Source organism: Rhinoraja longicauda, chromosome 27 (assembly GCF_053455715.1).
Source record: "Rhinoraja longicauda isolate Sanriku21f chromosome 27, sRhiLon1.1, whole genome shotgun sequence".
NCBI classification, from domain to species: domain Eukaryota; kingdom Metazoa; phylum Chordata; class Chondrichthyes; order Rajiformes; family Arhynchobatidae; genus Rhinoraja; species Rhinoraja longicauda.
The window spans coordinates 3,690,640-3,705,673 of NC_135979.1; the positions used below are offsets into that span (position 1 = coordinate 3,690,640).

The 15,034-nt window shown below is 50.5% G+C and overlaps 1 protein-coding gene across 1 annotated transcript; it reads left to right on the forward strand.

Annotated features, from left to right (window-relative positions):
- Positions 1–333: 333 nt before the first annotated feature.
- atp5if1b (ATP synthase inhibitory factor subunit 1b) lies at positions 334–6,175 on the forward strand. Its single transcript, XM_078422972.1, has 3 exons — positions 334–491; positions 1,475–1,587; positions 5,914–6,175. The coding sequence occupies exons 1-3, from the start codon at positions 408–410 to the stop codon at positions 6,065–6,067; spliced, it is 351 nt and encodes a 116-aa protein (XP_078279098.1). The 5' UTR covers positions 334–407; the 3' UTR covers positions 6,068–6,175.
- The last annotated feature ends 8,859 nt before the right edge of the window (positions 6,176–15,034 follow it).

The window sequence follows — 15,034 nt, forward strand, 5'->3', positions numbered from 1 at the left end:
GAGGGGCCGGTAGTGGTGCAGGGCCTGAGGGAGGGGCGGGACATGGGGAAGGGGCGGGGCCGGTGGTGGTGCGGGGCCTGGGAGAGGAGAAGTGGCCGGGTCTGGAGAGGGGCGGGGCCGGGGCCGGGAGAGGGGGCGGGGTCGGTGGTGGTGCAGGGCCTGAGGGAGGGCCGGGGCCTGGGAGAGGGGGAGGGGCTGGTGGTGGTGCAGGGCCTGAGGGAGGGGCGGGGCCTGGGAGAGGGGCGGGGCCTGGGAGAGGGCGGGGTCGGTGGTGGCGCAGAGCCTGGGGAGGGGCGGGGCCATGCTGAGCGCTCCCACCACCACCTCATCCCCCGTCACGTGCCGGTGTTTGTATCCGGTGCTCGGTATCCGGTCGCGGCAAGGACGCGGACGGAGACGGAGCGGCCATGACCACGGCCACAGCGCGGGCGTTGCGCTCAGTGCGGGCAGTCTTCGCACCACTCATCCGCCGCTACGGAGACAGCAGCCAGGTCGGCAGCGGAGAGACTGAGGGGGGAGGGTGGAGACTGGGGAGGAGGGGGCGGTGATTCGGGGAGAGAGACTGGAGGAGGAGGAGGGGGGGGGCTGAGGGGGAGGGGGGGGCTGAGGAGGAGGGGGGGCTGAGGAGGAGGGGGGGGCTGAGGAGGAGGGGGGGGCTGAGGAGGAGGGGGGGGCTGAGGAGGAGGGGGGGCTGAGGAGGAGGAGGGGGGGCTGAGGAGGAGGAGGGGGGGCTGAGGAGGAGGAGGGGGGGCTGAGGAGGAGGGGGGGCTGAGGAGGAGGGGGGAGACTGGGGTGGCGTGGAACCAGACGGGGGGGTCGTAGAGTGATTGTGGGAGAAGGGGGAGAGTCAGAGCGACGGGCCTGGCAATGGAGGGGAATTGGGGTGAGGGGGTGGAGGTGGGGAGGGGAGTAGTGGTGGGGAGGGCGAGGAGGTATAGAGGGGAGAGGTGTGGAGGGAGACTGACGGAGAGGCCATGGTGGGGAGGGGAGTGGAGAGATTGAGGATGGGTGGGGAGGGGAGAGGGAGAGGAGGTAGGTGAGAGAGTGGGGGTAGAGGGGGAGGAGATAGGTGAGAGGGTGGGGGTAGAGGGGGAGGAGGTAGGTGAGAGGGTGGGGGTAGAGGGGAAGGAGGTAGGTGAGAGGGTGGGGGTAGAGGGGAAGGAGGTAGGTGAGGGTGGGGGTAGAGGGGGAGGAGGTAGGTGAGAGGGTGGGGGTAGAGGGGGAGGAGGTAGGTGAGAGGGTGGGGGTAGAGGGGGAGGAGGTAGGTGAGAGGGTGCGGGTAGAGGGGGAGGAGGGGTGGGATGGGATGAATGGGGGATGAGAATCGAGAGTGGAGGGAAGGGGCCTGGAATAAAATAAGGGAAGGTTTCTGATGGGATGGTGGGAGAAAGTTTGACAGATTAAAGCGAACATTTGGCAGGGGTGAGGGGATCATTTGCTCGTGTGTCTCTCTAATACAGCCATTTTGTTTCAGCTGGGAGAACTGGGAAAGGGAGCTGGGAAAGGCGGCGGTGGTGGTGGTTCGATCAGAGAGGCAGGTGGTGCATTTGGCACCAGGCAAGCTGCTTTGGAAGAAAGATACTTCAAGTAAGTCTTCTGTAGTCAGAATTGTGACTGAGTGCTCATCATTGTCCCCTCTGACCTGCCATGAATATCCTGGGTAGTTGAGTAGTACCACCTTCGACCCATACCAGTTTGCCTACAGAGCAAATAGGTCTACAGGGGATGCCATCGACACTGCTCTTCACACTGCACTGACCCACCTTGAACACCAGGGGAGCTATGTGAGGATGCTCTTCCTCGACTTCAGCTCTGCCTTTAACACGGTCATCCCGAGCAGACTGGTCACCAAACTTTCTGACCTTGGATTTTCCCAAACCATCTGCCAATGGATCAAGGACTTCCTGACCAACCGCCCCCAGACCGTCAAAATAGGCCCTCACCTCTCCTCCACCATTACACTGAGCACCGGCTCACCACAGGGCTGTGTGTTGAGCCCCATCCTTTACTCCCTCTACACTCACGACTGCGCCCCCACCCATCCCACCAACATCATCATCAAGTTCGCGGATGACACGACTGTGGTTGGACTCATCTCAGGAGGAGATGAGACAGCCTACAGGGATGAAATCCAAAGGCTGGCAGCATGGTGTTCAGTGAACAATCTTGTCCTGAACTCCTCCAAAACAAAGGAACTTATAATAGACTTCAGGAAAACCAGTGCAGAATACGACCCACTCTACATCAATGGGGTCTGTGTGGAAAGGGTACCCGCTTTCAGGTTCCTGGGTACGCACATCGCAGAGGATCTTACCTGGTCTACCAACACCATCACCACAGTGAAGAAGGCACAGCAGAGACTCCACTTCCTGAGGATCCTCAGGAAGACCAACCTGCAGGAGAAGCTCATGATGTCCTTCTATCGCTGCTCCATCGAGAGTGTGCTGGCATACTGTATAACCACATGGTATGCCAGCTGCTCAGAAAAGGACAGGAAGGCCCTTCAGAGGGTCATCACGACGGCCCAAAAGATCATCGGCTGCTCACTGCCCTCCCTGGAGCACCTGTTCAGCCTACGCTGCCTCAGTAGAGCAGGCAAAATAATAAAAGATCCATCCCACCCCGGCCACCGTCTGTTTGTTCATCTGCCCTCTGGTCGACGTTTCAGGTCGATCAAATCCCGAACAAACAGACTTAAGAACAGTTTTTACCCCAGGGCCATACGAGAACTGAACACTACCTTCTGCACTAGGCAACACTGTTAAAACTTTTGTACTTAATATAATTGTATTTATTTGTTTTTGCATTTATTGCATATATGTTTTTACGCACCGTCAGGATTGGCTATTTTTTAATTTCGTTGTACTCGTTGCAATGACAATAAATGAATATTATTATTATAATTCACCTAACTAAATCAGGAATTCTGGAATAGGGAGAGGAAATTCCCTGAAACGTATAACTTATTTATAGCTACTTAAAATGTGCTTATATTGAGGAATTATTGTTTATCTTTGTCTTATTCACAAAATGCTGGAGTAACTCAGCAGGTCAGGCAGCATCTCAGGAGAAAAGGAATGGGTGATGTTTCGGGTGGAGACCCTTCTTCAGACTGGAAAAACTCAAAAGAAACTCGCACTCAAAAAACGCAGCTCTGAGCCTCACTCAAAAATGCCCTCCTTTATCATTGTCTTGTTTTGTACTAAAATGTAATCTTGATGGTGTGAAGTGATTGGCTATACAATAATAAAGCATTTTTGTTTTTGGTCCATTATACTGATAACTAAGAGTCATATTGGTTTTCAATTATTTTTTGGCTAAAAGTAAGTTGGTTGTTATTTCCATGTGATTAATATTTTCTCCCAAAGGTTTTATGATTGTTTCAGGAACTACCTAATTCCTATAGTTCGTAAGAACGAAGGGAAATAGAAGTAGGCTAAATATCTGCTCGAGTCTGTTATCACTTCATAGGTCATATGTGATAGGAGCAAAATTAGGCCATTCGGCCCATCAAGTCTACTCTGCCATGCAATCGTGGCTGATCTATCTTTCCCTCTCAACCCCATTCTCCTGCCATCTCTCCATAATCCTTGACACCTGTTCTAATCAAAAATCTACCTTTAAAATATCCATTGACGGCCTGCACAGCCTTCTATGGCAATTAATTCCATACGTAATACTTAAGTTCATGGTTGATCGGGTTTCTTTTTTTTGGCTTCAACATCACTATCCTGCTTAATTCTGATGAACTTGCATTCCAAAATCTAATATATACCCTGTTTTGATAATGAGGAGTGGAATTTTGCATTTTAACAATCTTAATATCTGTGTCTTGACGATCAGTGAGTACCGCTGATCGCAATGCTCCAGCTTGCTTGTTAGCATGCCCTTGATTACTCTGTGCCCAATTTGCATGCTGCGATCTCTCTTCCTATTTTTCTACGTTACATTACAACATTTGTATTGCTTTTCATCTTAAAATAGTGGGTACCTAACGCTGCCCAACAAACCCACCGGCAGCAAGATAGCAAATTCAATGCTATCCTGTTTACTTCTCCTGACCTGTGTACATTTGCTCTAATGTAGAATACAGGTTCACCATCGAATTTCCATCGCCCCTTGGTTCCAGAGCCTTGCTAGATTATCCATTTTGCCGGTCTAACAGAATTCCCCTTACTAATTCAACAAAATACCTCTGACCCACTGATTGTACCCTTCCTGCGTCTCTAAAGCACCATGGATTGCTAGAAACTTAAAGAATTAACAATTAACAAAGAAGGAAAAATTAATATTTTCAGGATGGAGGGACTCATCCCGAAAGGCGTGCGCCCCACACAATGTTCTCGTAATTATGTCCAGATTAAAGGTTGCTGGAAAATCAATGGTGTACCTGTATTAGCATTTGTATATTTCTTTTAAAAAATATCCAGTTTTCCAACGTTATAAATTCCATTTGCTTGCTGTCTGCTCATTGAGGATCCAATGTGTTACATGCTATTGTTGTTGTCATCTATATAAGCTGTTCTAGCTTTTATCTATATGTTGTAAAATGACTATAGATTTAGGATTGGTCTCTTTAACTCTTGACTTTAACTAGTTGGGACCGATTTCTCCAGTGACTAGACTATTTGGACTCTTGATTCCATTTTGTAGGCTTGATGTTTGCTACCAATGTTGTGAAAAAAATGTGGTATCTTTGTCAAAGAAAAAATAGTGGTGCTTCCTGATCAGTGAATGAATTGGACAAATACTAATGTCCTTTCCCCATTTGTCTTGTATCTGCAGCATGCCACCCCACCCCCATTTCATACTGAACCAAAAAAATATATTTTGCATTCAGAGACAAAAAGTTGGAGTAACCGAAACGTCACCTATCCATGGTCTCCAGAGATGCTGTCTGATGTGCTGAGTTACTCCAGCATTCTGTGAAACGTCACCTATCCGTGTTCTCCAGAGATGCTGCCTGACCCGCTGAGTTACTCCAGCACTTTGTGCTTTTTTGTAAACCAGCATCCTTAGTACCTCATTCTATTCCTTGATATTTTGCATTCCCGCATTATAAATACACTGCCATAATTTTATTTGCCTTCTAAATGTTAAATAATACTTCAGACTTTAACCTAATTTAAGTCGTATTTTCAGTTAATTGCAAGATATTGCAAGCCACTATCTTGTTACAGCTTTTCCCACAATTACATTTTAATGTTTTAAATAAAGCAGTTTGTGTGATATGGTAGATGTACTGTTAAGCTATGATTGGTTTTAGATTATTTAATAACACCTGAAGACCATGATGGCTTCTCCTTCATGAAATATGTAGTCAACCTTTTTTCCAGAAAGGAAATGTCAAAGACTAGAGGGCATAGCTTTAAGGTGAGAGGGACCTTTAGAGGATGTGTGGGGCAAGTTGTTTTACATAGGGTGGTAGAGGCAGATCGGAGGCTTTGAGAGATGTGTGAATATACAGGGAATGGAGGGATGTGGATCACATGCAGGCAGAGGAGACTGGCATTGTGCTCAGCACAAACATCGTGGGCTGAAGGGCATGTTCCTACGCTGTACAGTTGAATTATGTACTTGACTCTGTACTTTTGTTCTGTGTACTTGATCAGTTAAGCAAATTGATCCCATAGGTGCCATTCGTGTTCTGCACCAGTCCCTGCGTGTCCATATGCCTCTAATAGCCTCTTAAATGTCTCTGTTGTATCTGCCTCTGTAGAGGCTCTTCACAGCACCCATCACCCCTTTTAAACTTTGCCCCTCTTCACTTAAAGCTGGGCCCTCTAGTCTTTGACAATTCCTTGCCAGGAAAAGATGGCAGCGCTGTTTTATCCAATCTTCGGGCTTTATTCAATAAGTGTTGAGGGCATTTGCCAATGAACGAGGCTGACTTTGTGTAATTATAATTTGCAGGGAGAAGGAAAGGGATCAGATTGAAAGCCTGCGGAAGCATCACAAGGAGGAGATTCATCACCACGAGGGGGAGATCCAGCGCTTGCAGGATGAGGTTAAACGCCGCAAGAGCCAGATCAAGAAACTGAGGCACGTCGACGACCCGGACGACTAGGCTTCTCATTGTGCCATGTGACTACAGAATCACGGGCTCAAGTAATGCACTGTTTATAATCATGTGTGGAGTACTGTATGCACATCAATAAAGATTCTATCACACCTTTTGCTTTGTGGGCTTGCCTGTTCTACTAACACCCTGGTTTATTATTTTGGGTTCTATAAACATCAAGAGCCACAGTCACTGCAAATTATATAATCTACTGGGTTGTACACTAAATAATATTTTGTATTTTTGTTTGACCAGGATTTACATGATAACCAATGTTAATTTTTCCCGTTATCTAAGGTGTTTGTATATGAGCCTATACATCAGGTAGTGTAAGAAAATAACTGCAGATGCTGGTACAAATCAAAGGTATTTATTTCACAAAAAGCTGGAGTAACTCAGCAGGTCAGGCAGCCCGCCCTCCCCGACATCAGTCTGAAGAAGGGTCTCGACCCGAAACGTCACCCATTCCTTCTGTCCTGAGATCCTGCCTGACCTGCTGAGTTACTCCGGCATTTTGTGAAATAAATGAGCATATACAACAAGTAGACACAAGGGGACACCTCTTCCTACCTATCCCTGGACCATGACCCCACCGATAAACACCAGACCTTCATCAGCAGCACCATCACCGACCTCACCAACTCCGGCGAACTACCCCTCAGTGCCTCCAATCTCATAGTTCCCCAGCCCCGCACGGCCCGATTCTACCTCCTACCCAAAATCCACAAACACAATTGTCCCGGCAGACCCATTGTCTCTGCCTGCTCATGCCCCACCGAACTTATCTCTACCTACCTCGACTCCATCCTATCCCCCCTGGTCAAATCCCTCCCCACCTACGTCCAAGACACCTCACACGCTCTCCATCTCCTGGATAACTTCCGGTTCCCAGGCCCCCACTCCCTCATTTTCACCATGGATGTCCAGTCACTCTACACTTCCATCCCCCACAAGGATGGTCTCGAAGCCCTCCGTTTCTTCCTCGACCGTAGAACCAGCCAATCCCCATCGACCAACACTCTCCTCCGCCTAGCAGAGCTGGTTCTTACCCTCAACAACTTCTCCTTTGACTCCTCCCACTTCCTCCAAACCAGAGGCGTAGCTATGGGCACTCGCATGGGCCCTAGCTACGCCTGCCTCTTTGTCGGGTACGTCGAACAATCCCTGTTCCACACGTACACTGGCCCCATTCCCGAACTCTACCTCCGCTACATCGACGACTGCATTGGTGCTACCTCTTGCACCCATGCAGAACTCACTGACTTTATACACTTCACCTCCAATTTCCATCCTGCCCTTAAATATACCTGGACTATCTCTGACATCTCCCTCCCGTTTCTGGACCTCACCATCTCCATCACAGGAGAAAAACTAATGACGGACATTTATTACAAGCCCACCGACTCGCACAGCTATCTGGACTACACTTCTTCCCACCCGGTCCCCTGCAAAAAGTCTATCCCCTACTCCCAATTCCTCCGTCTACGCCGCATCTGTGCCCGGGATGAGGTGTTTCAGACTAGGGCTTCCGAGATGTCCTCGTTTTTCAGAAAACGGGGCTTCCCCTCCTCCATTATAGATGAGGCTCTCACTAGGGTCTCTTCTACATCCCGCAGCTCCGCTCTTGCTCCCCATCCCCCCACTCGCAACAAGGACAGGATCCCCCTCGTTCTCACATTCCACCCCACCAGCCAGCGGATCCAACATATCATCCACCAACATTTCCGTCACCTACAACAGGACCCCACCACTGGCCATATCTTCCCCTCCCCTCTCTGCATTCCGCAGAGACCGTTCCCTCCGCAACTCCCTGGTCCACTCGTCCCTTCCTACCCAAACCACCCTAACCCCGGGCACTTTCCCTTGCAACCGCACGAGATGCAACACCTGTCCCTTTACCTCCCCCCTCAACTCCATCAAAGGACCCAAACATTCTTTCCAGGTGAGACAGAGGTTCACCTGCACCTCCTCCAACCTCATCTATTGCATCCGCTGCTCTAGATGTCAACTTATCTATATCGGCGAAATCAAGCGCAGGCTCGGCGATCGCTTCGCTGAACACCTGCGCTCGGTCCGCATTAACGCAACTGATCTCCCGGTGGCCGAGCACTTTAACTCCCCCTCCCATTCCCAGTCTGACCTCTCTGTCATGGGCCCCCTCCAGTGCCATAGTGAGGCCCGCCGGAAATTGGAGGAGCAGCACCTCATATTTCGCCTGGGCAGTTTGCGGCCCGGTGGTATGAACGTCGACTTCTCCAACTTCAGATAGCTCCTCTGTCCCTCCCTTCCCCTCCTCCTTCCCAGATCTCCCTCTATCTTCCTGTCTCCACCTATATCCTTCCTTTGTCCCACCCCCGACATCAGTCTGAAGAAGGGTCTCGACCCGAAACGTCACCCATTCCTTCTCTCCCGAGATGCTGCCTGACCTGCTGAGTTACTCCAGCATTTTGTGAATAAGTAGACACAAGGAACTGCAGATGCTGGTTTACAAATAAAGACACAAAGTGTTGATGTATCTCAGTGGGTCAGGTAGCATCTCTGGAGAACATGGTTGGGTGACATTTGGGGTTGGGACCCTTCTTCAGACTGATTGTTGGGGATGGTAGGACCTCCCACACACACCTGTGTCCACCTATCACTTGCCTGGCTTTCCAGATCTATTCCAGATTCTCCCACTACAATCAGTCCGAACAAGGGTTTTGACCTGAAACGTCATCCAACTTCTCCAGAGATGCTGCCTAGCCTTCCGAGTTACTCCAGCACTGTGTCTTTTTTGATGAACCACCAACTACAGTTCCTGTGTCTGAACTGCACCAAAGGTATGGTAGTGTGTGATCTTCCACATCATGAAATACTGTTGAATGGCAGGTTAGCTTGCTCTTTAATGAAATGGGCTTTTGCTTAATTAACATTTAAATAAAGTGGTAGTTCTGGAGGATTGTGTTTATTAGACTCTGGCTTTCCTGCCCTCTGACTGGAAGCACCTGGTTTCATGGACTATGCACAGCTGGTATGGGGAACATGGTTAGTTTATTGTCACATGTACCAGGCAACATTGAAAAGCTATTGTGTGCCATACAGTCAGTGGAATGACTATACATGATTACAATTGAGCCTTCCACCGTGTACAGATACATGATAAGGGTGTGAGATGCAAATGTGAGTGCTCACAATCACGATGCTCGAGACAATCTAGAGAAACAAGTATTTTATTCGCAAGTCTGCAGAGTTGGGTGCCTTCCCTCGAGACACACCGAGGTCGGGAAAATCCCTTCTTTTTATTCACTTCACTTTACAATTGTCACACCTTAAATTCCTCCCCTCTGGACTCCTTCCAATCGGAGCACTGAGGTGCACAATCTAACGACACCGCCCCTGTTGCCTCCCACATCATACATCGCATGTGCATTTAAATGAGGCATCTTGTCATGCGGGGCGTTTTTGCAATATTCATTTATCTCATTAGGCAGGCGCAGTACAGAGTAGTTCTTGCCCTCTCTCCAAGTTCTCTGGTTATCTTGTGCTCTCTCTGCTAGTTCTTTGGATATCTTGCCCTTATCCTTGGAATGTCACCATTTGTTCTTATGGTTCTTATCTAGCCGAGCACAGTCGGGTCAGCTATTTCTCATGGTCCTTAGTTTAAATCAATTATCCCTTTTTACCTCTCTCTCACAATCCACCCTTTTTCTTATGCCACGCTACTTTGATTTATACTATTTCCTCCTTTTCTAGTGCTAGCAGCAGAGTCTTTGCCTCTTTATATTCCTCCTGCTGGTCATACTGTATTCTACAGGCCATCATGGCGATGTCGTTCTTTGTCAGGGCTGTCTCTATCAATCGCTGAGACAACCCCCGTATGCAGGGAATGATACAACATCCGAATAGACACATCAACCTCATCATAACTACCACTGATGTTAGGGCTGATGTAAAGATGTGCTTCCATTTCCCAAACCAGGAGTCTAGAAACCCGGTCCAGGAGGTGTCTACTCCAGAGTTTTCAGCCAATTCGATAGACAGGGAGGTGAGACTTGCTAGGGCCCTTGACACGGACCCATCAGGAGCAGTGTTGTTGGGGATGTAGGTGCAACATTGTTCCCCAAACATCACACACACCCCCCCTTGCTCAGCCAGGAGCATGTCCAAGGCCATGCGATTTTGCCAGGCCATTAGGCTGGTAGCTGTCAGTTGTTCCGCTTATCCTTCAACCGCATCTCGAGTGTAATTTATAAAGCATTGTTGATTGTAGTATAGGTAGTTGATCCAGTCCACATTTTTATTAATTGTGGACCACCAGAAGAGTATGGACTCAAAGCCCGCAGCTATCTGGTTTTTGGCTTTGAATTCATCGGGTGCCACTCTTGGCACCCCTATTGCATCGATATAGATGTGTGTGTCAAATGATCCTCTCACCTCTCTCCTTTGTCGTTGGCCTCCTTCATTGAGTTCGACCGCATGTTCTACTGCTACGGTGAAGGGCATCATCAGTTGTGTGAGGGTACAGGTTCCTGTCCATGACCCTGGTAGCCGGGGCCACAGGGTATTTTCTCCGCACCACCACCAGACATCGGCTCTACTGACTATCTGCTTTCTCAGCCAGGAGCTACTGAACCGTGACCCCTGTTCCTCAGCTGTTATGTTATACGTCTCATTGCAGTTTAGCACCTCCCCCATTTCCTGTCCATCTGGGTTATATCTTGTATAGCACTGAATCCCTCCTCCCCGAGGGGAATGGTGAATGGGGGAGGTCGAGGGTCTTTCCTTTGGCCCTTCGTGTTGTTGTTGCTAGCCGGGAATAGGTAATGGTAGCTCTGGCAGGTCTCATTCCTTGGTAGTATGGGATTCGTGAATAGTTGTAGTATACATGACATAGTCCCAGGTGTCCTACTCCAATTCAGGGGAAATGGTACTGGGACCAGCTGAGGCTTAGCTCCGGCGCAGGCGTAGCAATTGGTTTGTTGGATACTTCTGGCCGTGTCCAGGTAAGCCAGGTGTTGGTTCCCTTTCCCCCTGTTGATATTCCCTCCCCATACAATTGCATTAATTCTATCTCTCCTGTTACTATCATTATATTTAAATCCTTAGGCTCATATTCCGTGGTGACATTGCTGACTACAGGTGGTGCTGTGGTAACCCAGGGATCCCTACTCTGACTGTCTTCTATCTGGAACATTCGCCCCTTATCCTCATATTTTACCATATATCCGTCCCGTTCTACCTCTATTTCAAACCTCAGGCATGCGTCCTTCCCTGTTTTATCTGCACATATCCAATACCTACCACTTTCCTTCATTTGAACCCTCTGTATGCTTACATATACACGTCCTGGCAATCCCTTGTTTGGGTTTTGATATACTCTCCACCTAGCAGTTTGATAGGTGGGCTAATGCCACCCCTCTCTAGATGAAGTGAATACCTCGCGCCAATTTTTACAGGGATGGGTGCATACATACATCCTATGACCACACCACCATTTTCCTTCACATACATCAAATGAGATGGTGGTGGCCCTTCTATTCTGTGGTATAGTGATTTTTATACATGCTACATTACTCACAACCTGGATAACCACCCAGCACCCGATCCACCAGCACGAAGTCTTCATTTTCCGTGCGGGGTCTTGGTGAATACCAAAGTCAATGGCTCCTTTCCTCCACGTACCGTCCACGGGCTGATATTGTCTGGTGGGGCCTCCACGGGACCCTTAAATCGACTTGCGTGTGTCCACCCTTTTTCTTTTGTTCGTACTGCTGCCTCGGTGGTTAATAACACAAGGTAGGGTCCAGTCCACCTAGGTTGCAACTTTTCTTCCTTCCACGTTTTTATTAGTACCCAGTCTCCAGCCTTGACTGAGTGAATCGGAAAATCCAGTGGCGGGCTCTGGGCCAGTAATCCTTTAGTTTTTAGTTCTGCAAGAGATTGGGATACTGCCAGTAAATAGTTCCTTAAGAACACGTCGTTCCCTGGTATTGTTGGGATCCCTTCTATCTTTCCTAAGTACGGGAGCCCGAATAACATTTCATATGGGGATACCCCTATGTCTTTCAGAGGTGCCGTTCGGATTCTTAACAAGGCTATCGGAAGGCACTTAGTCCAGGGGAGTCTCGTTTCCTCTACTAACTTGGTGATTTGGGTCTTCAAGGTGCCATTCATTCTTTCCACCTTTCCGGAACTCTGGGGATGCCATGGTGTATGCAATTTCCATTCAATTCCTAATGCTTCACATATCATTTTATGTGTTTTGGAGGCAAAATGGGTCCCTCTATCCGAGTCTATTGTTTCCACAATCCCATATCTGGGTATAATTTGCTCCAATAATACCTTGGCTACCGACTGTGAGGTGGCAGTTACTGTAGGGAATGCCTCTACCCATCTAGTGAAATGGTCCACTACCACTAACAGGTATTTCCATCTTTGTAGTCGGGGCAACTCGGTGAAGTCTATCTGTATTCTTTGGAAGGGCCTTATTGCCAATGGTTGTCCTCCTCCTGGGACTGCTCTCATGATTTTCTTGTTGATTCGCTGATATATTACACAACCCCCTATGACTTGTTTGGCCATGGTATACATCCCACGGCAAGCGTAGGTCCTGAGGAGGGTATCACAGAGGGCTTGGGTTCCCCAATGGCTTTGCCCGTGCAGCCTCCCTAATAACTCCCTTATAATTTCTTTGTTCAATAGCTGCTTTCCATCCGGTGTCCACCATTTCCCATTTGGGGTACGCCGGGCTCCCACTTCTCTCATGTGTTCCTGTTCTTTTTCACCAAAGATAGGTATCTTTTCTTCGGGTTCCCTTAAAGGTATCAGTGACATCATTTCTACCGTCTGATCTGTGGCTGCTCTCTTTGCCACCTCATCCGCTGCCCTATTTCCTCGGGCTTCCAGGGTGTTACCCTTCTGATGCCCTGCCACATGTGCTATGGCTACCCGTTCTGGTTTCTGCAAGGCCTCCAATGTGTCCTATCAATTGCTCATGCACTAATTCTTTCCCCCCCCCCGAGTTGTGTGTCGGTGTTGGGATGTTTTTTTTTTTTTTTTTGGTTGTGTATGTGTGGGGGGTGGTGGTGTGGGTGGGGGGGTGGTGGTGTGGGTGGTGGTGGGGTTGGGGGAAACCTTTCTCTTTTAGGTCTCTTCCTCACGGCGCGGGGTGCGGCTCGGCCGCGGGGCCTTCCATCGCCCGGTGCGGCTCGGCCGCTGGACTTAACATCGCCCGGCGCGGCTCGGCCGCTGGACTTAACAGTGCCCGGTGCGGCTTGGCCGCGGGGCCTTCCATCGCCCGGTGCGGCTTGGCCGCGGGGCCTTCCATCGCCCGGTGCGGCTCGGCCGCGGGGCCTAACATCGCTGGTGCGGCTCGGCCGCTGGACTTAACAGTGCCCGATGCGGCTCGGCCGCGGGGCCTAACATCGCTGGTGCGGCTCGGCCGCGGGACTTAACATCGCCTGGTGCGGCTCGGCCGCGGGGCCTAACATTGCTGGTGCGGCTCGGCCGCGGGACTTAACAGTGCCCGGTGCGGCTTGGCCGCGGGGCCTTCCATCGCCCGGTGCGGCTTGGCCGCGGGGCCTTCCATCGCCCGGTGCGGCTCGGCCGCGGGGCCTAACATCGCTGGTGCGGCTCGGCCGCTGGACTTAACAGTGCCCGATGCGGCTCGGCCGCGGGGCCTAACATCGCTGGTGCGGCTCGGCCGCGGGACTTAACATCGCCTGGTGCGGCTCGGCCGCGGGGCCTAACATTGCTGGTGCGGCTCGGCCGCGGGACTTAACAGTGCCCGGTGCGGCTCGGCCGCGGGGCCTAACATCGCTGGTGCGGCTCGGCCGCTGGACTTAACAGTGCCCGGTGCGGCTCGGCCGCGGGGCCTAACATCGCTGGTGCGGCTCGGCCGCTGGACTTAACAGTGCCCGGGCCGCGGGCCCTAACATCGCCCGGCGCGGCTCGGCCATGGGACTTTTCATCGCTGGTGCGGCTCGGCCGCTGGACTTAACATCGCCCGGTGCGGCTTGGCCGCAGGGCCTTCCATCGCCCGGTGCGGCTCGGCCGCGGGGCCTAACATCGCCCGGTGCGGCTCGGCCGCGGGACTTAGCTGCGCACGGCTCGGTCGCGGTGCCTTCCATCGCCCGGTTCGGCCGCGAGACGTCTCAGCGCCCTGTGCGACTCGGCGCGGGGACTTCCATCCCCTTGCGGGGACTGTGCGGGTCGGTCGGGGACGAGCTGTCTGTCTGTGGGCGTGGGGAAGAGAGTGGAAGTTTTGTTGCCTCCATCACAGTGAGGGGGTGTTTGGAGTCACTGTGATGGACGTTTGTGTTGGGGTCGTGTGTCTTGTGTTCTTTTTTGTGTGTGACTGCCGTATCCTTCTCCATATCCTGTTGTGGTTCTATCTGTATACTTTCCCACCTCATTCTTCTCTGGGCGTACCCCTGGCTTTCCTTTCTTTTTCTTTTCTTTCCATATCTTTTTCCATCTCCCTTATCTCTATCTCTAAGCACTTTATGGATGCCTCTATTTCCCTTCTACACTTTCTAATTCTGCTTCATTCTCACAGTTTTGCCCTCTCTCTGATGCCTGCTGATTACATGCCTGTGTTTCTGTGTTGCTGTCTCCCTCATACTCCTCATTTGCTGCCTGACGGGTCCCATAAATCTTTCTGTCCCTGAGGTCCTGCAGCCTTTTGATGTCTGCTTCTAGTTCCCGTGCTTCTTGCTTCATCCTTTCCTTTTCTCGCTGCCCCCTTCTCTGTCTATATTCCTTTATGTCTTACTCATCGTTCCAAGTTGTGACTTCTCCCTCTATCTCCACTATTCCCTTTTACCAAAGGGCACTGCTTTGTTCCGTCCTGGCCGGAATAGGGAGGGGGATACCCAGGGTCCCATAGGCTGGGGTACAGAGTTGATTTTTTTCTCCTGAAGCTCCTGACTTTCATGCTGTTTTGGGGGTCTTTCACCCTTGTTTGGGGGGGTATTCTTTTCCTGGAATGCTTTC